The sequence below is a fragment of the Saccopteryx leptura genome, chromosome 10, assembly GCF_036850995.1.
Source record: "Saccopteryx leptura isolate mSacLep1 chromosome 10, mSacLep1_pri_phased_curated, whole genome shotgun sequence".
NCBI classification, from domain to species: Eukaryota; Metazoa; Chordata; class Mammalia; order Chiroptera; family Emballonuridae; genus Saccopteryx; species Saccopteryx leptura.
Window position 1 is genome coordinate 44,653,545 of NC_089512.1, and position 26,847 is coordinate 44,680,391.

Sequence of the window (26,847 nt, forward strand, 5' to 3'; positions counted from 1 at the left end):
CAAAGGGAAAGGGTTCACTTGGGATGCCCAGCGAATAGAGCCAGAGAAGGAAACCTGCCCGGAGTCTCAGGCTAGCCTTTCGTATTGTTGTCTCGGATTCCTACACTATCTAGAGGGAGGTGTTTTATTTCCATTTTACTGGAGTCTTGGAGAAGTTAAGAGTCCTTCCTGTGGACACACAGCTAAGAGAGGGGTTTGGATGCAGTTCTGTTGGGTCCCAGAGCCTGAACACCCGCTCCTTTATTCCCCTGCTTCCTGCTCACCTTCCCAAGGAGACCACCCCCCACCCCCCATCCTCAGATGGTTGCTTTGTGTCCATGTCCATGTCCTGAGGTGATCTTGCTGGATCCCTGGTCTGTGTCTTGCTTCTAAACCCTTGCTGTACTTTAGATGCATTTAAGCTCCCCAGGGCACCAAGGAAAGGAGACAAATGAGCCATATCCTACATGTTGTTGGCCCCCATGTCTTAGGCAACTGTGTTCCCCCAGCCTTGGCACAGGGCTTGTCTTCTGCAATCAAATGCACCTGGGTTCCTCTCCAGCATCTGTGATCTTGGACAGGTCACTTAACCTCTCTGGGTTCAGTCCATAGTTCTAAAATGAAATTATCTATGACTGCTCCAAGTACAGAGAACATGGACTCTGAAGCTAGATGGCCTCAGTTTGAATCTTGGCTCAGCCTCTTATTAGCTGTGGAACTTTGGTTTAGTACTTACCCTCTCTCTTTTAGTTTTCTCATCTATAAAATGGGAATAATGTATATGTCTTATTAGAAGGCTTAAGGACTAAATGAGCTATTAAATGGAAATCATTTTGAACAGTGTCTGGCATACAGCAAGTACTAGGTAAGTACCAGATATTATTATATTAGTTAATTACTATTAATGCATGATAAGGGCCCAGCCAAGGCATGAGCATAAACGGCTGTGGATGATGCTGTTATATATAACCTGCGCCCTTTGTTTCCTTCCAGGAGCTTGGGCCCCTGCCCCAGCCCGGTAGAGGCTGCGGAGGTATACATCCCTGGCTGCAGGGAGTGGCAGCTCCCACGAGGTAGCAGTGGCCTGCAGCGGCGGACCCAGCCTGGCAGTGAACCATGGGCCAGAAGCTCTCGGGGAGCCTCAAGTCAGTGGAGGTTCGAGAGCCGGCGCTGCGGCCGGCCAAGCCGGAACTGCGGGGAGCAGAGCCAGGGCGGCCAGCACGGCTGGACCAGCTGCTGGACATGCCCGTGGCGGGGATGGCTGTGCAGCTGCGGCATGCATGGAACCCTGAGGACCGTTCGCTCAATGTCTTTGTCAAGGATGACGACCGGCTCACCTTCCACCGGCACCCGGTGGCCCAGAGCACGGACGGCATCCGCGGCAAGGTAGGCCACGCACGCGGCCTGCACGCCTGGCAGATCCACTGGCCAGCTCGGCAGCGGGGCACCCACGCGGTAGTGGGCGTGGCCACGTCTCGGGCACCCCTGCACTCAGTGGGCTACACAGCTCTGGTGGGTAGTGACGCCGAGTCGTGGGGCTGGGACCTGGGCCGCAGTCGTCTCTACCATGATGGCAAGAACCGGCCTGGAGTGGCCTACCCGGCCTTCCTGGGGCCGGAGGAGGCCTTCGCACTGCCAGACTCGCTGCTTGTGGTGCTGGACATGGACGAGGGCACGCTCAGCTTCGTGGTGGACGGCCAGTACCTGGGCGTGGCCTTTCGTGGTCTCAAGGGCAAGAAGCTGTACCCGGTGGTGAGTGCTGTGTGGGGCCACTGTGAAGTCACCATGCGCTACATCAACGGCCTTGACCGTAAGTGCAGCCAGCTGGGTGGAGGGTGAGGGAGTTCAAGAATCTGCCTGTTCCCAGGGGCGCTGGGGAGGGAGGCTGGAGGCAGGTAAGGCCCTGCCCTCCGTTGGCACTCGGGATAACCCTGTCATGTGTAGAGGCTAGTTAGAACGTGGACTTTGAGGACAGGCTCTTAGATTTCATTCCTAACTCTCCTTCTCTGGCTTAGTAGTCTTGGGCTGTGCCATAGTTTCCCTATTTGCAAGAGTTACACAGTGTTAGTAATTTGGGTCAGGGTTGTGTTGAAGATCGAATAAGATAGTAATGTATGTGAAGTGATTAGAACAGTGACTGGCATCTAATAAGAGCTTGGAATGTTGATACTAATCTTAAAACTTTTGATCTGTATAAAGGTTATGTGAAATGATGTCTCCTGTGTGCCCAGCCTCTTTCTCACAGCAGAAGGAGGATGGTAGCTAGAAGGCATAGGCCCCATATTTGAATGCCATCCACTCAAGTTACTGATAATTAATAAGTAATGATAACAGCAACTATCATTCATTGACCACCGACTGTATGCAGGACTAAGCACCCAAATTTCTGCTCTTCCTGGTGAGCTGTCTGTCAAAAAGGCAAGTTCCTCTTCTCTAACTGCTAATTGCCTCATGGTAATGAGTGCTGCAAGTTGTGGGATCTTCTGGTTTTTCCGAGAGGACCCAAAAATCTAGATTTGGGTGAACTATCCCAATTTTAAAGTTGGCTGCTGCTGAAAACACCATGTGCACCAACAAAACACTCCTGTAGGCTGTAGACAAGTTGATAGGCCGCTGGGTTTGGCCCCTAACAATTTTAAGGTCTCTTGCCATGTATATACACAATCATCCTATGAGGCAGCAATAGTGAAAGTGGTTATTGGTCTTAGGATGGAGTCACTCCTGGAAGCTGGGGTCCTCTGGACAAAGGGCACATGGACATCTATTCCATGACGATGGGTGGGACCTCGTGGCCTCTCATGCTCCTTGTCCAAACACATCCTGCCACATGCTTTGTGAAGCCCACAGAGGTGGGCATTGATAGCCGGAATTTCAGTTTATTTGTTTTAAGTGAGAGATATAATTTCCCCCATTTCAGAGATGAGAAAACTGAATAGTGGAACTATAGAAAGCTAGTTCCATGTCTCCCTGGGTCTGTCAGCCTCTGAAGCTTGCTCTTTTTTTCATACTTCCCCCTTGAGTTGGGGACTGAGAGTAACACTCAGGAAAAGAAGTCAAGAACAGAATTTTACTCCAGTAATATTTACACTTGCTCAAGCACAGGGTGGGCTGACTTTTCAAGGGTACAGGCTAACAGACTGTGGCTGGTATGCTGAGCTCTCTGGTATAATGGGTGACATTTTTGCTCATATTTCATTTTTGTGGTTGTTGGACAAACATTGCCATTGAATGTCACAGTGTTCTATTTACTCTGATTAACTGGTTAAAGCTAGGAGCAGTTGAGAGTGTCTTGACAAAGCTAGTTTAGTTATCCTAGTGCCTTGTGGAGACTGTCCGGATCCCTCTCAGATCCTGGTGACCAGGCAGAGTTGGTGCTGGGAAAACCAACACCCAGCAATGCCCTCTTAAACAGAATTGGAAAATTTACTTGCCAGAATTGCTCCTTGTACTAGATAGATAGACTTGCTATAAGTCTGATGAGTCAGTCACTCAAATGCCTTATGACTCATTTTACTCATCCATAAATTGGGACAGTATCAGATCCCTTTCATAGCTACTGTGAGATCTTGTGCAGTGGCACCAGTAATAAGGTAGCCGGGATTAAAGGCTGGTGTTGATACCCTCTGGGAGCTACCTGAGCCAACAGTTGGGCCTCCAAGGTGGGTTTTCTCTTGGGGGGTATTGATTCACACTTGGGTATTATCCATTGCTTGGTTTTCAGGTACAAAAGCTAAGGTGCTAACAAAGTCTCAGGCAGTGGCTCTCCCACGCTTGATAGATTAAGAGCAGTCAAGCCATGGTGTCTTCTTTGGTGTACTGCTGGTGGCGGGGGGGGGGGGGTCTAGGTGGAAGGGACAGTTGTGTTTGGGGCATTTGAGATTTTGGGTCCTTCAGGTGGCTAAAGAAACTTGATGAGACTGACATTTGGAATGTTCCATCCTCTTCCCTGGCAATGGTTCTTTTCAGGTTGGCTGAAGCTGGAATGCCCATCCAGGGCTCAAGGGGAGTCCAGCCTATGGCAACTCCTGTTCGGTGACAGAATTGACTATTTTGCTGTAGCACTGACTTGTTCCCCAGGTAGAAGTAAGGTTCTCTCTCAGGTAGGGTATGGCTGCAGAAAGAGGGAGCTCAGCTTTGCTAGGCTTCAAAAGGTCCATGGTCAGTGGGACAGGTCCTGACAATAGGGTGGGCCGTAGGACAGGCTGTGGTGGAGTCTGACGAGGGCTAATTGGGAAGGGACTCAGTGATGCCGATACCTGGTAATGTGGGCTGAAGCCCATCAGGGGATCCCTGGGCGCTGGAAAGAGCTGGGCCCTAGGGAGTCTGTGGGCAGGAAAGGTAACCCGAAGTGGGGTCTGTGCTGAGAAGAATTCTGAGCCAGGTTGTAAAATGGTGGCAGATCCCCAGTCTCAGACTCTACTGGGGTGTTGCTGCAGGTGAGAGGTTCAAGAACAGAAAGGTGGGTCTGTTCTCTGGGGTTGCATCCCCACAAGATAACGGAGGCAGAACTCTGACCAAGGCCCCTCACGGACCCCAGCACTCACCAGGAGGCCGTAGACAATGAGCTTCACTATTTTCTTTTGTAAAGCGGGCATGATAAAGCTCACTGGCACAGAGCAGACACACAGCAATTGGTGCTCACTGCTTTGATTAACCAGGAGAGCTGGACTGGGTCCTGGGTTCACCTATGAATTAAAATTAAAATGGCCTTAATAGAGGCTTCTCTTCTAATGTGATTAAAGTAAGTTAATGGATACCATTTTCTCATTTTTAAAATTTTTATGACTATAAAAGCAAGACTTAGAAAGTGCTAACCGCATTTAACTCCGAAGCATGTGTTTGTTGAGGGCAAGAGCTCCCGAAAGTGCTCTTTCATTCGCAAACGTGTTTCTTCAGCCATGCCATGGAATGAAACAGCTCAGCATCCTGGGGATTACTGTAAAGAGCCACAGGATGCCCAGGGCTCTGCCACCCCAGTGAGCTGAGAAATGAGGAGCCGAGGCCAGGCAAATGGGCCAGCTGTCTCCTGGTGAGGAGGTCCAGCGCCCAAATAACAACAGCAATAATTAATACTTATATAATAACAGCAAAAACTAATAGAGTGCTTAGTCTGTGCTAGATTCTATTTTAAGCACTTTACAAATTCTAACTCAATTCTTGTAACAACTCTTTGAGCTACTGCCTTATTATCATTCTTATTTTATGATGAAGAATCGAGGCACAGAGTGTTTGAGTAAGTTGCTCAAGGTCACACAGCTAGTAACTGGGGTCATTAGAATTCACATTGGCAGACTTGTCCAGTGGACGCCTTGTGGAGATGTTTGCAGACAAAGTAGGAAGAGAATGGATAAGAGAGGTTGCTTCACCCGGCCAGGTGCAGCAAAGGGCAGCACCTTCAGCGTGAGTTTGGGTGATACCCTGAGATGCTGTCCCTGCATTTCCTCCTCCCAGCGGCTTCATCTTCAGGCCTTGAAGCTCTTGGCTGAGCACAGAGTTCCTCAGGATGTTCCAAAAAGCTAGTTGCATAAACAGCCCCGGCAGTGGTTGTGAATCAGGCACACTTTGATTGCCAAAGGGATAATGTCACTGAAAATGTCCCAACTGCTGTGAGGTTCGGCCTCTGGGGTAGGCCAGGCCTTTGGAATCAGCCCTGGGCTGGTTTTAGGAATTGCTCCTGGGCTCCTGCTCCTGGCTCTTCCTCTGTGCTGGCTGCCGGGAGGGTTGACAAACTGGCTTTGTCTCCTTCCTGTCTTGGAGTTCTTGGGTGGTGAGTGGTATGTGAGTGACACAGGAAGTGGAGAGGAGCCACAAAGACAAGCAAGCTTGGAGTCTCGAGTAGCTTTGATTTGGGAGTCATCATAATTATACTTTTTAAAAGATACCACCCGTGTTCCTTGTCTTGGGCCAACTGTTGTACTCACTTTATTCTTTTTCTCAATTCACACAATGAATCTTGAAGCAATGTGGCTATTATTATCCCCACTTTATAAAAGAGGAAACTGATTCTTGGAAGGTGAAGAATTTGCCCAAAGCCACACAGCTAGCAAGTAGCAAAGCTGTGCTTAAACCCAGGTTGTAAGCACTCCTGTGCCCTGCCCCCTGCCACCTGGGCTAGACCTGCCTCCACTCTGCCCACTGAGCAGGGCCTGATTCCACAGAGCAGGTGTTGGTGTCCTGGGCTGACTTTCTGGGGGATGAAGAGTGGGAACCATAGGCTCTTGGGCCTAACTGGCAGAGAGGGCTTGTCTGCCTGTATCGAGCTGGGGAAATTGTATTTCCAGACGTAGTTCCTAGATGGTTTAATTGATCTGCCAACAACTATTTATTGGTGCAATGGCTCAGCAGAGGAGGCTGGTGGTCAGCCAAGTTTTCTGAGGGCCAGAGAGAGTTTTCTACCAGAATGACTGCAAGGACACTATCCCCTTGCCAGAGCTGTTCTCCCAGTCTGTGCTGAACTCCCGACCTTCCTGCTCAACTCCCATGTGTGTCCTGGGTAGCTTGATCCCCGTGGCCTTGCTGACATCTGGACTCAGATCCTCTTCCCCCTGACCAGGTCCAGGCCTGTCTTTCTTTCACCCCCTGCTGTGTTCTGCCCTGACACAAGCTCATCCCCTGCCCTCAGCCCAGGGCTCTGTCTCCTGCACCCTCAATTCAGCACTGAGTTCTCCCCCGTCCACCCCATTCACTCACTTTCCACATGAGTCTGCCAGCTTTCCCCAGATGGATATGACGTTCCTCAGGGCATAGAGGGTGACTCAGGAGGCATGCATGGGGAAGTGGACAAGGAGGGATTTAAAAATAGGATGCGTTTACTTCTCGAAGGTAAACTGTGCCTGTGGTGGCAAATTTGAACACTACCAAGGGGTGTCCAGTGAAATACCACCCCATAGCTCCCAGATCCTCTCCCTGCTGGTGACCACCCTGAGCAGTCTCTTGTGTGTTCTTCCAGAATTTTATGACAGAGACATTTTACACAAATGTGATCATACTGCAAACATTGCTCTGCATCTCATTTCCCCCTTAATCTATCTTGGTGATTGTTTATTATGATTAACACAGAGCTGCCTCATTCTTTATTAACAGCTACATGGATTTCTGTGGTATGGCTACATCATAATTTAATTATTCCAACCCCTATTTTTGGACATTTGGGCAGTTTCCAGTCTTCGAGAATAAACTTTTGATCCTGATTTGAAGTCCATTTCTCCCTTCTTCTGGCTAATTAACACCCTTGAGCCTTAGTTTTACCATCTGTGCAATGGGAATAATTATATGTACCTTGGAGCATTCCTGTAAGCATTCCCGTAATTGATGCAGAGAAGAGCGTGATCTAACAGTTGGCTCAGAGTAGGTGCATGGTGGAAGGGAGCTCTGGACATTATTTTGCTTATCCTGCATTACCAATCACAGCATGCCCAGTGCCGAGCTCATCTTGGGCACCTGATGAATGCATGTGAGTGATTCGCTTTCTAGTTTAAAATACAGCAGAATCGCATTAATTTGTTATTAAGGAGACTTTATAAAAACATGGTTGGACTAAGATCTTTTGAGCTGTATAATCCAGTCAGTCCTCACAGAGAGTGGGTGTCAGCGCAGTAAGACCTCTGGGCCCCACTTGCACAGAGAAAGGCCATGCTGAGTGTGTTTCGCTGTTCTGTTATTGCTGCGGCTGCAACTGCTGACAGTGGAGGTTCTTTGAGGTGGAGGCTGCATCCTTTGGCCGCTCCCCACATCATCCCTTGGAACAGAGTTCATAATAGGTACTTAGTAAGTGCATATTACTGTACTGGCCTCCCACCAGTTGTTTTTTTCCTGCATGGTCGCCCGACCTAAGTCACAATTGGCTGGAGTAGAGGAGGGCATGGCTATCAGCTGTCGCCACCTTGGAAACCTGACTCCTGTGTGACCCGTTCCCACCTCTCATTGTGTGCCCTGCACAGCACATCTGTCCCCATACCCAGCCCAAGTGGAGGCTACATCATGGGCCCTCAAATTTGATTCAGGATCTCAACATTCAGACACGGGTCCCTACCCTTTGTTTTCCACAGAAAGGAACAGAACTTCAGCTAAAAAAAGGTTTTGCTCAGACACTGTGGCGTGCGTTGAGGGTTTTTTCCACAGTTAACATAGTCATGAGTAGATTCAATCTAGGAAGTCTGCCTGCAGGCAGGGGGGGATTTAAAGTACAGGCCCAATCAGGCTGAGCATGTGATGAGGGACTCAGGGGTCTCACAGCCCTGGACTCAATCCTGACTTGACTGCTAATTAGCTGTGACCTCCTGCAAGTCACTTCACCCCTGAGCTTCAGTGTCCTTATTTATAACAGTAATAGCAATTTACTTTGCCAAGAGGTATCAGGTACTTTGACAATACAGACCAAGTGATTGGGTGAGTGCCTGGTACATAGTAGGTACCAAAAAAAGGTGAGTTAAAAAATTGCCAATTATGACTTTTACAGATCCCACTGATTGGTACAATTACTTAGTGTGATTAAATGTAGAAATTATTATCATTAAATTTTAGTCCACACTGTGAAATCTGAGGGGTTTCACACCAAGGAATATGTTGGTTTGGGAGGTTTTTAAATCTTTTCTCTTTAATATGCATGAGGGAAATGTCATCTGAGGTTCAGAGGCTACCGTGAATTTATTGCAAATGAGCTGACAGTGTTTAGCCTTCACCATGAGCTGTTTTAAAGGTTTCTGAGCCAGTCAGCAAGGATGTCCCAACGGGCAGCATCCCCAGCAGTTGTGCCCACGTGAATATTTAGCGGAGATGAGCTGCTGAGTCGGTGAGCCCAAGGGCAGCATCTGCCCTGAACATGTTACCAGGCCTGGCTGTGGCCACTCCTGGACCTCTGGAGGGAAGCGAAGGGGAAGGAGGTGGCCAGTCTCTACTTATAGGGGCGGGCAGGAGGTAAGGGCAGGCTCCAGGCATTGAGGCCGGAACAGATGCTGTCCAGTAGTTGGTGCAAGACCCCCATTTTACAGGTGGGAACTGAATGGGCCATGGAGCTGGGAAGACTTGTCCAAAGTCACCTGCTAATTAAAACCCAGGCTTCTAATCCCCCATAAAAACAAATCTCACCAGAAACAGGGAGTGAGGATTCAGGGCAGTTTATGGGTCTGTCTTGAAGAACCCGACACCGATGGTGGAACACATTGGACTGCAGGAGGAGAAGGATGGGTGGGGGTGAAGGAGACTAAAGGGCTTCCTAAGGAATGGCCTAGGAGCTTGGGCAGAACTTCAATAGGTGCTCCCCAGCACCTCCCCACACACACACATAAAGACCCTCCTTGGCTTCTCAATGCCTCCCCACATGCCCGAGACCCTGTCCCTACCCCAGCTCAGACCACAGAACAACTGGGTTCAGCACATCAGAGACCAGAGATAACTGGTCTTCGTCACATACAACCTGGCTGATCTAGGCCTGAGTTTCTTGATTTCTCATACCTGTAAAGTGAGTATGATGGTGGGATTTGCCTAATAGACTTGTCACCAGTGCTTCTCAAACTTTAATATGCCTTCTGGTCAGCTAGGGGGTCTTGTGAAATGCAAGTTCTGACTTAGTAGACCTGGGTGGGGACTCAGGTTCTACATTTCTTACAAGCTCCTGGGTGATGCCCATGGTGCTGCCCATTGAAGGTGGGGCAGAGGACAAGGCTTCCTCACCCCTGAGGTGGTTCCCTAATCCCAGCACCATCCACCCACCTAACCCTGCTCTGGTCATTCAGCCACGTTAATCTGCTTAATTCCTCTGTGCCTCGGTCTTTACTGACCTCTTCATTGAAAATGACCCACTTCCCCTGTTCCAGTGAGGCCGAGTTGCCTACCCTGGCTCTGCCCACCACCCCCTCCTAGCTGGCTAATGTGACTGTGATTCCTGTGTCTTCTCATCCCCCCCCTTTTTGTATTTTTCCGAATTGAGAAGGGGGGGCAGATTCCTGCATGTGCCCAACCAGGGTCCACCCGGCATGCCCACCAGGGGGCGATGCTCTGCCCATCTGGGGCTTTGCTCTGCTGCAACCAGAGCCATTTTAGCACCTGAGGTGGAGGCCATGGAGCCGTCCTCAGCACCCAGGCCAACGTGGTTCCAATGGAGCCTTGGCTGCAGGAGGGGAAGAGAGAAATAGAGAGAAAGGAGAGGGGGAAGGGTGGAGAAGCAGATGGGCGCTTCTCCTGTGGGCCCTGACTAGAAATTGAACCCAAGACTTCCACACTTTACCAGTGAGCCAACTGGCCAGGGTCTCTCTTCCCTTTTTTTTTTTTTTTTTGGATTTTTCTGAAGCTAGAAACGGGGAGGCAGTCAGACAGACTCCCGCATGCGCCCAACTGGGATCCACCTGGCACGCCCACCAGGGGGCGATGCTCTGCCCATCTGGGGCGTCGCTCTGTCGCGACCAGAGCCACTCTAGCGCCTGGGGCAGAGGCCAAGGAGCCATCCCCAGCGCCCGGGCCATCTTTTGCTCCAATGGAGCCTCGGCTGCGGGAGGGGAAGAAAGAGACAGAGAGGAAGGAGAGGGGGAGGGGTGGAGAAGCAGATGGGTGCCTCTCCTGTGTGCCCTGGCTGGGAATTGAACCTGGGACTTCCGCACGCCAGGCCAACGCTCTACCACTGAGCCAACCGGCCAGGGCCCTTTCTTCCCTTTTTAATCCAGCCCACTACCCTCTTGTTCTCATCCTTCCCAACTACCATGTGACAGTTTATGTGTTCTGGACCCCAAGTTCTCACCATTCCTGGCAAGGTCAACACAAGTAAGTCCACACTATTTTCCATGAATTTCCCATGAGGGACACTTTGTTTGGGAAGGGATTACCGCAAATAGAAACCAGCTTTTTGTTAAACAGTTGCTGATTGAGCGCTTACAAAGGGTCAGACATTGCTCAGTGCTGCTTGGGCATCGTCTTAGGTAAACATCCGCAGCGCGGTGCACGTGCCGGCAAGCTGCCTCTGCGCATTAGCTCGTTGGACCCCGTGGATGAGGAGAGGGTACCGTCCTCCCACTTCACAGGCAAGGAGACTGGGGCTGACAGAGACGAAGAGGCTGCTTGCAGCACATGCTGGGGAGGCGGCCATCTGCACACCTGACTCCAGGCTCAAACTCTAGTGCCCAGGCACTGACCTTCGCGTCACCGTGAGTGTTTACTGAAGCTGGCATTGGCAGGTGTCATTTAAATTCCCTTGAACACACTAGAGTCAAGCTGATAGGATTTGGTGCCACCGACGCTGATGGGTGCTACTTAGAAAAGCCAGGACTAGAGTCAGCAACTTCACAGGAGCATGGTTAAAGGACTGGGAGAGCACATGGCCTGCTAGACAGGCGGCAGCGGGGTTTGCCCACGGCCAGGAAGCCGGCCGATCCTCCCAGTCTTGTCCCTTGGTTGAGGCGAGGAGGCGGTTAGCCTGAGTTACGGTTTAGCCAGACACTAATAAGGCTGCTTGTCTGCGGCCTTCCATAATTCAAGGTAAGGCTGTGCTGTTTAATAGCCCTTCTTCATCAGATCTCCCAGGACTCGGTGCCTCCTTAATGATTTATTTGCTTGGGATGAAATTAAGCCGAGACAGCGTGAGCTTGGAAAATACTGCCGTGCTGGCTTCCCACTTTTTATCTTTGCTGGCGGCTGCTACTATAAATAGAGCTGCTAGGCCCGCTGTGTGACCCTACTGCTGGGACCCCCGATGGGCACAGGCTTCCCCGTGTAGGCCCTTGGGACCACACTTGATGGGGCATCTGCTGCCCTTCATCTCTCCCCCCTCCAAGGCCAGTGACCACACTGGGTGCAGCGAGGGGGCCAGAGCTGCCAGCCGAGACCTCGTCGTTCGGGCTTAGAATCATTCAAAGGGAAGCGTTTGAGTCGATCCGTTTGGGCCACGGCCGCATGCCAGATCTCGCTCTATTTGTTGATGTTTGTTCCTCAAAATGCATTTCACGAGGACATCTGAGGTTGAGAATGGTGTACCTCTGGTATTTAGTCAGGCGGGTGACAGCCCTCTGCCTGATGCCTGGGCCTCGCTAGAAGGGGCATGTGGGATCCTGTGCTCCCTGAGAGTGGCGCCTCGGGAGTGAGGGGCCAGAGTCACCGCTGAGCGCCCCTGACAGCACTCACCTGGAGGCCAAGTGCCAAGAGTGGGTTTGGGATGTTTCGTGGGGGCTCCTTTTGAGGTCTAGAACCTGGAAGACTCAAGTAGCCTAAGGAAAGGGGGTACGTGTAAGGTTGCATGAGGACTGGGGTGGGTCCAGGAGTGGGAGTGTGCTCAGGCACCCATTGCTGCCTCGGCTGCACTTCTGTCCCAGGACCAGCCCCTTCCAGCTGTTCCTGACCTCTCCTGTATTTTTTCTGTTCCCTCATAATTTGGACACCTTTTGGCATTTAGCTCACTGTGGCCCTGACACCACCCCTGTGCTCTGACAGCTTCCACCTCACTGTTAGCTGGCATCTTATTGTCCCAGGTCTTGTTTTAAAGTCCTGAGAGTCACTGACGGGCTTGTGCTTCTCAGGCCAAGGTTCCCAATGGTTCTCTGATTGGCTGCCTCTGGCTTGCGTCCTACCTGCTGGTTCCCTTAGCTATAGGGAGTCCTGGAGGGGGTCACTCAGCACACCTGCCTGCATGTCAGCATCCCTTTAGGAGAGTGTAAAAAACACAGATTTTGGCTATCTCTCACCTATTTAATCAGTAGGCCTTTGAGAAAGAGAGAGAGAGTGTGAGTGTGTGTGAGTGTTGTGTGTGTGTGTGTCAAGCTTCCTAGTTGATAATGTCATCAACTCAGCAGTGGCTGGAAGGAGGCTGCTGGAGTGGGTAGGTGCAGGGTCACGGAGGGAGAGGGTGCAGGTGGGTGACAGTGGTGTCCCAGATTTATAGGAACTGCTTATCAGGAAGTGCAGGCCAAGGTACAGCAGTGTTTGGGCTCCCGGTCGACTGGGTCAGGTGTGGGGGATGTGAAGACTGTGCCTATAGCTCTCGTACCAGGGAAACAGATGCTTTGGTTCACGTGTCCTCAGTGTTAGTGTTGGTGCTGAGTTTGGAAAGTCCGCTTTACCACCTCATTTCCTCGTGGGGCGTCCCAGGGGCTCAGGATTGACTTAGGAAGCGATGCCCAAAGCCACCCCTGGGAGCTGTGTGTTCTTGTGTGTGCCACTTCTGCACCCTCAATCAAGATGGCGATGTTCCAGTCAGGAGTCCTCCTGAGTTGCTGCGTTTCTCCCTGCTGGCAGGGGGAGGGGGGCTAGTCTTTGTGTCCGGCACCTGGCACAGCGTCTGTTGACTAACAGGATAGCTCGAGTCCACAGAGCAGGACAACACTCACTGCGCTTTTGGGTAGAGGGTGAGACCCAGGGAAAGAGCATGCTCTTCCCACAGCCTTGGTGCAAACAGAAAGTGTCTACAAGCTTCTCATTGACACTTCGGGGAAGAGAATACTGAGAAGGTTCTAGTTAGCGAGGAAAAGGACCTTGAAATCAGTTGTACCCAGCCCGTAGCCACTAATTTGATCTCTCTGTAAAGAAGCCTGTTTCTTTTCCCGTAACCACACACAGCCCTGTGTAGGCCTGTCTGTCCTTGGCATGGGAAGGGATGGTGACATCAGCCATTTATACTTTAACTCGGCCTTGCGAAGGGCCTGCCCTGTGCCGTCCTGGGCCAGGAGCTGGCTGCAGTGGTCAGCCAGGCAGGCCCTCTTTCCATTCTCCCTGGAGCCCATGGTCTGCCGGGAAGTCACCGTCACAATGGCAGAGGCTTTTTATCAGTCAGAAAAATCACTCAGTGGGTATTTTTTAGACATCTCCTATGTGCCAGGCACTGCAGATACTGTGATAACTATTCAGGGGGAGAGACAGACAGAGAAAGAAGAAAGCCCAAGCAAGTGTTATGGTCAATTTAGATACACACGTAGTTCAGTGTGATTTAAGAGAACAAACCCAGAGGAAAGGATGGGAGGAAGTGTTTCCCAGCTGCTGCTTTGGGCCCTTTCTGGGGAGGGGACATGTGAGTGAGACCTACATGATGAGGTGAGGCAGCCATGAAAGATCGGGGGAAGAATGAGTCAGTGGGGACCAGCGTGTGAGGCTGTGGCCAGCAGGGCAGCCAGCGGGCCTGGGTGTGGTGCAGAGGAGAGTGAGGACCGCGGGACTTACGGGTCAGCAGGGGCTGCACACAGGGTCTGCGGGCTGCGGCATTGCCCTCCATCTGTCAGACTCAGCCATTTCACTGTTGCAGAAAAAGTCTTAAACAACCTTATTGTAAAGAAGCCATACTTGAAGTTTCTATTCCCACTAGAGCAAGTCTGCCGGTTTTACAAAATGATGTGTTGGAACTTTGGTCAGGATAGCCTTTGACTGAGGCGATGAACTATAGTGCCGTTTCCATTTTGCAGATGAGTTGATGGAGGCCCAGAAAGTTTGGGAGCCTTGCCCGGCTCACAGTGCGAGTGGGAGAGCTGATTTGAACCTCATCTTCTGTTTTTGCACCTGTCACTGGTCCAGAAGCAGATTCTAGGTGTGTGTATGTGTAAGCATAGACTCCCACAGGTTTGCAAGACCCGTCTGGCAGTCCAGCCAGGAGAAGGGGCCTCTAGAGAGCAGGGGCCCGTGTGGCCTTGGTGAGTCTCCAGCCCACACTGTTCTTTTGTGCTTTCAGGCTGTTGAACAAGGTGAGAGCAGCATGGTGGCTAGGGACTTGTGGGTCACACTCTTCCCCACTTGGACGGTGGGCAGGTGCCCCAGGGCTTGGAGCCCACCCACACCTAGAGCAGAGGCCTGGGCCACCCACTCCCCACTGTGCTCTGGCTTCTCCACAGTCAGGCTGTATCCTGGGAAGGGGACACCAGAACTGGTTCTGCTCCGGTGGGTTCTGCCATCCCCTCTCCCCCCTAGTATGGCAGAGCCCCCAGGCTCTGACGGGCTTCTGCTGGCCTGGGCACTTGCCACCTCCAGGCTGAGCAAGCTGCTCATGGGGACATGGTGGGTCGAGGGCTTTTGTTTCCCCTTTGACTGGCACGGGCAGCCTTCCTTGTCTTTTCAAGGTGTTTTGCCAAAATGGGTTGTTCAGATGTGTGAAAGTTGGAAAAGCTTTCTTTACCTAAACTGATTTGATTTTTACCCAGTCTGATTTTGGGTGGAAAAAAGGAAGGAGAAGAGATAGGTTCTAAAAAGAGCAATGGACTGACTCAGCCCAGACCAGCCTGGCCACCAGCCACGTAATATTGGGTAAGTCACCTCCCCTCTGTGCCTCTTTCTCCATTGAAGGAAGGAGAGGATTGGACAAGATGACCTCAAAGGGTCTACAGTCAGGGGTCCCCAAACTACGGCCCCCTGAGGCCATTTATCCGGCCCCCGCCGCACTTCTGGAAGGGGCACCTCTTTCATTGGTGGTCAGTGAGAGGAGCATAGTTCCCATTGAAATACTGGTCAGTTTGTTGATTTAAATTTACTTGTTCTTTATTTTAAATATTGTATTTGTTCCCGTTTTGTTTTTTTACTTTAAAATAAGATATGTGCAGTGTGCATAGGGATTTGTTCATAGTTTTTTTTATAGTACGGCCCTCCAACAGTCTGAGGGACAGTGAACTGGCCCCCTGTGTAAAAAGTTTGGGGACCCCTGGTCTACAGTAGTCATTGGTATCAAATATTGAGAAATTGTCTGCACACCTGACTTTGGGATGACAAACACTTTGCACTGCTATGCTGTCCATGACAGCAGCCACTAGCCACATGTGGCTATTTACATTTAAGTTTAAATTAATGGAAATTAATTTAAAAATTCAGTTCTTCAGTTGCACTAGCCACATTCATGTGCTCCATAGCTGCAGGTGGCCAGCTGAGGGGGTGGGTACCGGAAGAAGATTCGGAGCAGATACCCTAGGAAACTGTACAGAATATCAAAGCTCCAGGGTGGGGAAAGCCAGGAGTGGGGGCCATGACAAGAGGTATGCCAGGAATTCAGAGGAGAACCTGGGGGAAGGCAGGTCAGGAGCCCTGCGGAGAGGGCGGGGGAGAGGCGACAACAGCCCAGGACACCCCGGTTCAGGCTGAGGAGCAGCAGCGCCCTTGCTAGGTCCTTGGTCGAGACCGAGTCCACGGGGCCTCCATCTCCTGCTATGAGAGGGGAGGAATAAGAAAAGGGATTGTTATGGAGAAGGAATAAAGGCAGACAGACCCTGACAGCCCTTTGCACATGGTGCAGTCCGGACCGGGAGAGACTGTGGATTATTCGCCTTGACTTGTCATCATAGGCTGTGCTCAGTATGATTTGAAGGTACTGGGGTTCTTCTCCTTCACTCCAAGTGGACAGTAGATTCTTTGGACGAGCCTATTCTTCCTGTGTCCCCCACAGCTTTGAACACCCAGGCGGCTTTGCATCCGTGCTGTGGAGCTGCAGCAGAACAGAGTAGCACTGGTGGCCGCCTGCGGGCCGTGCTGGCTCTTGCTCCCCCCCCCCCCCCCCCCGACCTGGCTGCCTTTCTCCAGCACAGCATCCTGCTCCCAGAGTTGTTGAACACTCCCGCTCCTTGTCCCTGACACATGTGTGCATCTGGTTGTCATTTCTGAACCCATGGCCCATCTCGGGCTCTGACCCCAGCCCCGCCACGTGTAAACAAATCAAGGGCAGAGGTCAGAGGCCAGAGCTGGGCTTTGTCAGCATCTCATACGGGTGTGCGCTTGACAGGAAGTAGCCTGGTGTCCAGTTTCGTGATGCAAGTCTGTCCCCGGACTGAAAGCAGCTTTCATCTGCATTCCTCGGTGACATCTCTGGCTGCCTTGTTGATGATGGATTGCCAGCGGCACACCCGCCTGGATGGGTTCATTGCTCAGGTCTGGCACTGGGTTTTCATGACGTCCCCACACAGACAGACAGGAGACAGAGAGGGGAGCCTGAATCCCTCCAGGGCCATCTCTCCTGCCGCAAAATTGGTGTGCTTCCCAGCAAAGCTGTGGGCGAAGATAAGTCAGAGTGACCATTTGATGAACCTGTCTGCCCCAAACTAAGTGCTTTGTGTATATATACAATTCCATTAAATTCTTTTGAGTGGTTTGTGTTAATACCTCCATTTCATGGATGAAGAAATCGAGGCTCTGCAAGGCTAAAAAGCAGGGCCAGAACTGGAATTGGGTCCCCAGTCTGACTCCAGGTTCAAAGTCTCCCTTTCAGGATGTACTGAGGGCCTCCTCTCTTGCCCCAGGTGTCTTCCCTCTGATCACGTGAGCTGCAGCAAGGTATTTAAGCACCTGGAATGCAGTGTGGCGCCCCCGCCCTCCCTGCTTAGTCTCAGCGTGATGACCTGGACCTCTCTAGGTACACGTGTAAGGCCAAGTCGTGCTGAGCTATGTGACCTGGGCCAGCCAGGGAAGCCCCCTGCGCCCCAGGTGCCTTCGCTAGACAGTGGGGCCGCCTTACATATCCAAAGAGCTCAGTGGGGTCCCAGGGACGTGGCGTTCCCCGGCTTCTTTGGAGGGCCCATGAGAACTGTGTTCCATGGTTTCTTGGAGGAGACACTATTGTCCCCATGCTACCGACTCCCACACCCCCAGTAGAACCTCGGTGGTGTCTCTCTTGATCCCAGGTCCTGCTCAGCACAAGGCACAAGAAGGGCATCAGCCCCCCGTGGGCCCCATGTTCTCAGCCTCCTGCTGGGACAAAGGCCGCAGTTGGCTCTGCGCTGGGGAGGAGGGTCTTGGCTGCGCTCCTTTCTCTCGGCAGAACCAGGGCGATGTGCCCCGTGTGTGGCCTCCCTCCCCAGACCCAGCTGCTCAGAGCTTCATCACCAGAGCACAGCCCCCAGGCCTCAGGCCAGTAGCCACATCTCAGCTGGCAGATCTTACCTCCACACTTGTGCTTGTGGTGTGCCCCCTGCCTGATGCCACACTTCTTCAACTGCCTAAAGCTGTCCTTTCTCAGGGCTCAGAGAGATGCCAACTTCATTTTTAAAGTCCCCTTGAATCATCGTGGTCCATATTGAGAACTCTGTTCTGAGCTGCTGGAGCACAGTTGATTGGACAGAGGGGGGTTGCAGAGCTTTATAACCCAGAAAAGAGGAAGGCACAGTCACCTTCTTAGTGACTCATCCCTGGACATCTTTCTCTGTGACTTCTCATTGAATTCTTGGCCCCTGCTTACCTCTCCCTCCTCTGAACTCCAGAACCTGCTGGCGGCCCTGCAGAGGGGAAGGCTCTGAAGGTAGGCAGAGAGCCAGGGTTGGAGCAGGCTCTGCCGCTCAAGGCTGTGGGACTCTGGGCTTTTGCTCTGGTGTCATCATCTGTAAAATGTGGTTAATGATGGCTGTGCTGGAGGGTGACAGAGAGGTCAGTGAGCCCTTCAGTGAAAAGCTGAGCACATGCCCGAGGCAGGGCCTCCCTGGATGGAGCTCCCGTGGACCTGTGTGTTCACCCGGAGAAGAACAGCCTGGGATACACATGCCCGAGGCAGGGCCTCCCTGGATGGAGCTCCCGTGGACCTGTGTGTTCACCCGGGGAAGAACAGCCTGGGATACACATGCCCGAGGCAGGGCCTCCCTGGATGGAGCTCCCGTGGACCTGTGTGTTCACCCGGGGAAGAACAGCCTGTGATACACATGCCCGAGGCAGGGCCTCCCTGGATGGAGCTCCTGTGGACCTGTGTGTTCACCTGGGGAAGAACAGCCCGTGATACGCATGCCCGAGGCAGGGCCTCCCTGGATGGAGCTCCCGTGGACCTGTGTGTTCACCCGGGGAAGAACAGCCTGTGATACAGCCCCAGGTAGACAGTGGGTGCACCAGTAAGACTTCTTGGCTTTTTCAGTACTTTCCTCTGTGATGTTTCATCCTGAGGCTGAGAGCAAAGCATGGTGCTTGCTCAGCTTCTGAGGGGGCCCCTGCCTGGTCCTGTTCCCTCCTCCCCCACACCCCTGCCCTGGCCTCTCTGTGCCCTCCCATATGCCGACTGGGCGGCTACACCGGCCTATAAATCAGACTTGTCCCTAGAGACCTCTGACCCAAACCAGATGGCTGTACAACGCCAGCAGAGTAAGCTCCGTTTCCAACAAAGCTTGACCCCTCCCCTGCCCGACCCAGGGCCTTGGAGCTCCTTCACACAGCTGCCCTGTCAATCACTACCAATTGGTGATCTAGGCGCTGGCAGCAGCTGGGGGCCATGGCCTCTCAGAGATGCTTAGGAACTGTCTTGGAGACATTCCATTAAGCCATATAAAATCTCTTGAGTGTTTGTGGTGTCTGCTTTCTGTGCTTCTGGCAGTAGCTTGGTGCAACAGCCCAAGCTAGTATGCTCTGTGCGCCTGACTACCCTCTTCCTCCAGGAAGCCTTCCCTGGCTATAATAGCTGCTGGAACTTTTATAGCCTACAATGTCTGACCCCTCCAGACACTCATTCATTTATTGTTCATTCTTTCTACAGACATTCACTATGCTTCCTCTGCCTGGGCACACAGGGAAGCTTGGAGAGTGCCCTTGCTACCAGGAGCTTCCCAAGATAGCTTTGGTTATAGACCAGGGATCGAGAACCTATGGCTCGCGAGCCAGATGTGGCTCTTTTGATGGCTGCATCTGGCTCTCAGACAAATCTTTAATAAAACAATAATAACGTTAAAAATATAAAACATTCTCATGTATTACAATCCATTCATTTCCTACCGTCTATGTTCATGGTTGCAGGTGGCTGGAGCCAATCACAGCTGTCCTCTGGGATAACACCAAATTTTTATTGGATAATGCGTAAGGTACACGGGTCGTTGAATGGCTCTCATGGGATTACATTTTATTTTATTTTATTTTTTTAATTTTTTATTTTATTTATTCATTTTTAGAGAGGAGAGAGAGAGGGACAGGAAGAGAGAGGAGAGAGAGATAGAGAGAGAGAAGGGGGGAGGAGCTGGAAGCATCAACTCCCATATGTGCCTTGACCAGACAAGCCCAGGGTTTCGAACCGGCAACCTCAGCATTTCCAGGTTGATGCTTTATCCACTGCGCCACTACAGGTCAGGCCTGGGATTACATTTTTAAATATGTGGCGTTCATGGCTCTCTCAGTCAAAAAGGTTTCCGATCCCTGTTACAGACAATTACAGGAGAGGGTGATAGAGGCTACAGTTGAGCAGGAGACCCAGAGTACAATGAAAACTCAGAAGGTAGATGCACTATAACCTTGGAATCCAAGACAGCTTCCCAGAGAGGAGCACTTGAGCTGAGTTTATTTATTTATTTATTTTATTTTTAAATGAGAAGAGGGGAGACAGAGAGACTCCCACATGTGTCCCAACCAGAATCCACAGGGCAACCCCCATCTGGGGCCGATGTTCTGCCCATCTGGGGCCATGCTCACAACTGAGTTATTTTTAGCACCTGAGGCAGAGGCTCCACCAAACCATTCTCAGTGCCTGGGGCCAATGTGCTCAAACCAATTGAGCCATAGCTGCAGGAGGGGAAGAGAGAGAGAGGGAGAGAGAGAGAGAGAGAGAGAGAGAAAAGGGGGAGGAGGAAGGGTGGAGAAGCAGATGGGCGCTTCTCCTGTGTGCCCTGACTGGGAATCAAACCTGGGACATCCACATGCAGGGCCAATACTCTACCACTGAGCCAGCCAGCCAGGGCTTGAGCTGAGTTTTAAATGATGAGTTAGTGTGTTGGGGACTGAAAAATAAGCAGGGTATTTTGCGGTCTGGATATTTAGGGGACCGAGGTGTTGGGCTCAGCCCCCCACCTCACCTGCATGATTGAGTTGCAGGAAGCTGTGCTTGATTCTTGCTCGTCCCACCCATGTTCTCCGGAAGAGACTGGAAGCTAGTTTTTTATTGGTGTAAAGTTAGATTGAATGGTATGGTGGGGGTTGTCTTTGAGTTGCCTTGGAAACAATTGAATTGCTAATGGACCACGTTTTCCATGAATAAAGATGGATGTCTTTTCTGGGGAAGCCATGTTGCAGCTTAGGAGTAGTAGTGACTGTTGGCAAGTCATGGCGTCCCCCCCCCCCCCCCCGAACCTATCCAGTATGTATATATCTTTAAGTCTCTGTCTATCTTTAATTCATTTTCATACCTTTTCCCTCTTGAGACCCGGGAATAGACTCACTGCAGCTGGTTTGCAACATTAGTGTTTGTCAAGAAGAGGAGGGGGGACTGTGTTTCAGACAGAGTGTGTTTCAGGTACAGGCTCAGGACCTGAAGCAGCTTGATAGATTCAGGGCCCTGCAAACTGGACAACATGCTGGAAGTACACGTGGAGGGAATTGGGGTTAAAGGTATATCGATATGAATTTGGTCTGATTTTGTGCAACCAAAAGTCCTTAATAATATAGGTTTAAGCAAGAATAGAGGTTCATTTCTCATTTAAGACAAGTCTGGAAGCAGGTAGTTCAAGGATATTGTGAGACTCCATGGAGTGATTAGTGCCCCAGGCTCCTAGTTCTACCTTCCCAACTTGTGACTTCCATTCCCAAAAGTACCTCATGATCCAGAATGGCTTCCAGAGCTCTAGCCTTTGCACCCAAATTCCAGGCAGTAGGATAAAAGAAGAACTGAAGGAAGGCACACAGTCTCCCTTTAATAAGATGTCTCAAAAATACCGTACTATGCTTCTGCTTATAGCTCAATGGCCAAAAATTTTTCAAATACCACTCTTAGCTGCAAGGAAGCTGAGAAATATAATTCTAACCAATAGATGCTGCCTAGAATACTATTCTGCAAAGGATCTGGACCCTTCACCTTGCCTCTGTGGGAAAGAACACTGTACTCAGTTAATGATGCCTCCCTTCCTGTGGGCATGGAGCCAACAGCATGTACTCCAGTGTTTGTCGCTCTGCTCTACAGCCAAAAGGTCCTCTCCCCAAGAATGTCCAAGGTGTTTGGTGCAATTCCTGTGAACAGTGTCAGGCACATGGCCAGCGACTCTCCAGAGCCCCAACAGTGAGCAGAATTCCAGGTAAAAGTTTTCTTGGTGTTCTGCAATCTGATTTTGTTTCTGATCTATAGCATCCTTAATGTGTCCATTGCCCTTTTGCCCTTCCGCAAGCCTGGAGTCTGCAGAACAGTCTGTACGGTGAGAGCATGGACTAGGAGGACAAGAAAGAAATAGTGTTACTAAGGTAGCTGCAGCCACATCTCCCAATGAGAGGCTTTCTAGAATGTAATAATACAGAAAGAATTTGAGGAAGGTTCTGAGCCATTTTATTTTCACAGCTGGAAATGCATTGTCTCCTGGTTTTATTTCACACCTGCTGTGTGTCAGAGCCCCAGTTTCTCTAGCTGTGAAACAGGACCAGTCCTGTCTGCCTTGAGGGTATTTTTAAGAGGATCGCTTGAAATCTGAGAGGGTAAAGCAGGGATGAGACACAGAGGAGAGCAGTTAGGAGCACAGCTCTGTCCTCAAATGCTTGGGTTCCAGTCTTGGCTGTGCTGCTCATTGCTGTGTGACTTTGCATATGTTACTGAACCTCTCTTTTTTGTTTCCTTATCTGTGAAATGTGATGATAATAATAGTGCCTACCTTGTAGGGCTATTGCAAGGCTCACACATATGATAATATACACAAAATGGGCTTAGGACCCAGCATCTGATATGGGCATGTAAGAGGTTTTGGCTCTGAAGAGCATGATCTTTGGGATCAGGAAGGCCTGAGCTATGATTCTGGGTAAATTACCTCTCTGGGACCTAGTTGCCTCATTTGTAAAACAAGAATAATATGACCAGCTTTGCAGAGTGAAGACTAGTGACAGAATAACTGTAAAGTGACGCATAGGACACACTCCATAAGTCAGACCTATGGTGAAGATTATAATGATGATACTGTATCCCAGACTACATTATTAAATCCTTTACCTCATAAGAACACTGGGGAAACTGAGGCATAGGGACTTGCCCAAGGTCACACAGCTGGTAAAAACAAAGCTGAGATTTGACCTCCTGGGTTAACTGACTGAGAACTTGTGCTGTCCTGCTTGGGGTCGTAGTTTCTGAAGTGGAGCAGACCTTGGGTTTAAGAAGGGAAGGTGGCCTTGGCTGTTTGGCTCAGTGATAGAGCGTTGGCCCAGTGTATAGATGTTCCGGGTTCGATTTCTGGTTAGAGCACACAAGAGAAGCACCCATCTGCTTTTTCACCCCTCCCCCTCTCGCTTCTCTCTCTCTCTCTTCCCCTCCTGCATCCATGACTCGATTGGAGCGAGTTGGCTTTGGGCGCTGAGGACGGCTCCATGGCCTCTGCCTCAGATGCTAAGAAGAGCTCAGTTGCTGAGCAATGAAACAGTACCTCAGATAAGCAGAGCATCGCCCCCTGGTGGGCTTGCCAGGTGGATCCCAGTCAGAATACACGAGGGAGTATATCTTTGCCTCCCCTCCTCTCACTGAATGAATGAATGAATGAGAAAGAAAGAAAGGCGGGAGGGAGGGGAGGAGGGAAGGAGGGCTGGGGGTAGAGGTGACCCAGAATTTTAGGGACGGCTCTCCCTGAGGTGACACAGAGCACAGAGAACCAGGACTTCTGAGCTTTTGTAGTCAAATTTGCACACAGGACCTTGACCCTCACTCAGGAAATGAGCTCTCTGGTTCTGTCTCAAAGGAGGACTGTCCTCATGGGGCTCATGTGGCAGGCAGTGTGGTCAGTAGTGTGACTAGTAGGGCAACAGATGCAGAGGTTGACAGGCCAGGGATGAGCTCACTGCTGCGGAATTTAGACTTCAGCCTGCCTGTAGGCTGCAGGAGTCATGGGAGGGGCTGGAGGCGCATGGGGGGAGCCATGTTTTCAGAGGGTTCCAGTTCGTGGAGGGGTGGGAGGCACCATGGACTTTGTGCAGACAGGACTGGAGAAGATTGGGAAGCAGGCAGGTCATGTTGATAGGTCACCCAGGAGGAAGGACCCAGTAGGAGGCAAAAAAGTTCAGGGTATACTGACGAAGCCCCCAGTTTTTGGGTCTCAACACTGTCAGGCACCATGGCAGCTTCTTGACATTCGTGATCTTGTTTGATCCTCAGGTTGTCCTGGGAAATAAGTGTGATATATCCATTTTCCAGATGAGGAAGCAGAGGCTCCAGAAGTGGATCCAGAGCTGAGTTCCAAAGCTCAGAGCCCTGCACTCCCCACGTGCCCACCGAGGTGGAGGAAGTGGCAGGCTGGGGGTGGGGGAGGAAATGGCGAGTGTCTCCAGCCACTACCTGGGAGTCGCTGCCTTCTCTGTGGAGGGGTTGGGGGACACTTCTGTGCTTACAACTTTGAAGGATGGACTTTTCTTTAGGGAGCAAAGTTTAGTTGTGCTCAGTGAGCAGGAAAATGGAAGTGACCCTGAAACAAAGATTTAAAGCCCTACCGGCTGTTTGGGCAACCAGCACTGTTTAATAGCTGGGACCCCGGGCTCTGCACCGTGGGATGGGAGCCAGCACACCGGGGCCTCCCTGCTCTGAGAGTTTCTGCTGGACCCGCAACTCCTTTCCAGTCTGTCTTGGAAACGGTCCCAGTGGCTGCCCACCTACTTCCCTTGGACGGCAGAGACTGCTGGCACCACCTTCAAGGAAGGCATTGCCAGTGTGACGTAAGGACACACAAAAAGGTTACAAAGTTACATCTGCTGTACAAATCCACACAACAAACAATAATGCTAAGAGACTGTATTCCAAGCAGATTTATTGAAGGTTATTTCTAGGTAATAGAAGAAGAGGTGAATGTCAGGCTTCTTTGTGCGTAATGTCCTTCCCACATCAACCCCACATAAAAGGATATCATTGTGCAAAGTGTAAGACTTCAGCCATCCCTGTTTGCTAGCAGATTGTTGGTGCCCATACCTCATCCCTGTGGCCCGCCTGGTGTTGGAGCGGCTGTGGTGGACAATCCCGGCCTGTTGTTCCCGCACTGTGCTGACATCTATTGCTCTGCTCCTTCCCAGATGCAGGTGCAACCTGGACATTCTTTTGCGGGTACCCCTCAACCAGCCAGGGTGCAGGGCTTAGTGGATAAATGCCCCCAGCTTCCTAGCCTCCAGTGGGCAGTTCTGAGATGCATTCTACACAGCTGGTCGGAGGATCCTATGCTCACGAGCCCCAATCACCCCCAGAGTGTCGACTTCACAACACACCTTTTTTTTATCTCCCTCCTGTCCCTGTTTTACTCCCCCCTTTCCCTCATTTTTATTCTGAGACCACCTCCCCCAAACTACCTGCATGCAAAGCCTTGTCTCAGCAGAACCCCAGTGAGGCAGGCCCCCCGTCTCCGGTTTCCTCCAGAGCTCCTCAGACACGCTCTGGGCATTCACAAGCGCATCTGTGTCTGTATCTAAATGCTGATTTCTGGATTCATATCTTGTTCCCTTTATGCTTGCCTTATTCCATCCACACAATAAATTTACTGAGTAAGTAAAAAAACCCACCAACGGGACCATGCTATACTACTCTGAAACTTGCATCCTTTGTGACTAAATTTTAGGTGCCAGTCAGTGCGCCTGATAGCCCTTCCTGATGGCCCCCATCCTTCCACATCCCCCAAGGATGGGACTAACCCCAGCTAGAGGCTCGAGTCCTCAAGGATGGGGATTGTGTGAGGAATCCTTGTCCTCGTCCAGCAGGTCAGTATTTATCTGTCCAAACACTGGCTGAGCCTTCTTCACCTCTCTCCGCAGCCAGACCTGGGCTGTGCTTTGTGGCTACAAAGATGGGCTTACACGGTCCAGCTTGTACATCCAGCAGGAATAGAAGAATCCAGTAAGGACCCCAGGTTCCCATGGACCAGAAAAGGGACAGAGAGCACACAGGGCACCAGTATCAGGTAAAGGAGAGTCCTGCAGAGGAAGGGACCTCTGCCAAGTAGGTAGAGACTTGAGCAAAGGCTGGCCCTGGGGACAGCTTGAGCACAGGCCGGCGGTGTGAGAGTGCCTGGGAGAGGGCGTGGGGGAGGTGAGGACAGGACCAGATACGGTGTTTCTACCCACCCGGCCTATCATCTTCCTCTCCTGCAGTGAGTTCTTCTATCACAGGCTTTCACAGACCTGAGTCTGCCAGCAGCCTCGGGGTCAGAGCCAGATGAGATGATGGACGCATTTGGACAGAAGCCCTTACCTTATTCTTTGGAGAATTTGTCAAAAGGCAGTTATCTTTGAAAAACCAATTTTCTGAGATTTCATAGAAATCTTTCCAGAATTTGTGGGTGTTGACAGCTCTGTCCCTAATAAGCTGGTGACCTTAAGAAAGTCACTTGTGGAGCCTCCTTTGGAATTGCTTTTTTTCTTTTTCTTTTTTTTTTTTTTGCTTTGTTAAAGCAGCTGGTCAAATCCAGGTGTGTCTCCTTATGAGAAGTGAGGATAGTCTTGGATGATGCTGGCTACGTACCCCTTGTTTTCTGCTACTGTTCCCTCTCCCAGATTGTTTATAAATGTAAGGAAATACTAAGCAGAACAGTTCTCGTTCGGTTCTCTCTCTCACACCCCCTCCCTCTCTCCCTCCATGTCCCTTCTTTCTTCTCTCCCTCCTTCCTTCCCTCCCTCTTTCCCTGTTTTTCTCCCTCCCCTGCCTCCCAGTTGGAAATACACATTAAGGTCAGCACAGAATTTAAACCCCAACTCTACCACCATAGAACTCTGGGCAATTTTTTAAATTCATTTACTCTGCACATTGTGTGTTTTTTTTTTTAATTTTTTACAGAGTCAGAGAGAGGGATAGATAGGGACAGACAGACAGGAACGGAGAGAGATGAGAAGCATCAATCATCAGTTTTTCATTGTGACACCTTAGTTGTTCATTGATTGCTTTATCATATGTGCCTTGACCGTGGGCTTTCGGCAGACCAAGTAACCCCTTGCTCAAGCCAGTGGCCTTGGGTCCAAGCTGGTGAGCTTTTTGCTCAAGCCAGATGAGCCTATGCTCAAGCTGGTGACCTCGGGGTCTCGAACCTGGGTCCTTCCGCATTCCAGTCC

The 26,847-nt window shown here is 50.9% G+C and overlaps 1 protein-coding gene across 1 annotated transcript in view; it reads left to right on the top strand.

The window, feature by feature from the left end:
* The window catches only part of SPSB4 (splA/ryanodine receptor domain and SOCS box containing 4), an 81,950-nt gene that overhangs the window by 14,372 nt on the left and 40,731 nt on the right, over positions 1 to 26,847 (top strand). The window contains exon 2 of the mRNA XM_066350398.1: positions 973 to 1,789. Within this exon, the coding sequence (XP_066206495.1) occupies positions 1,096 to 1,789 (694 nt within the window). The 5' untranslated portion in view covers positions 973 to 1,095. The remainder of the gene's footprint in view (positions 1 to 972; positions 1,790 to 26,847) is intronic.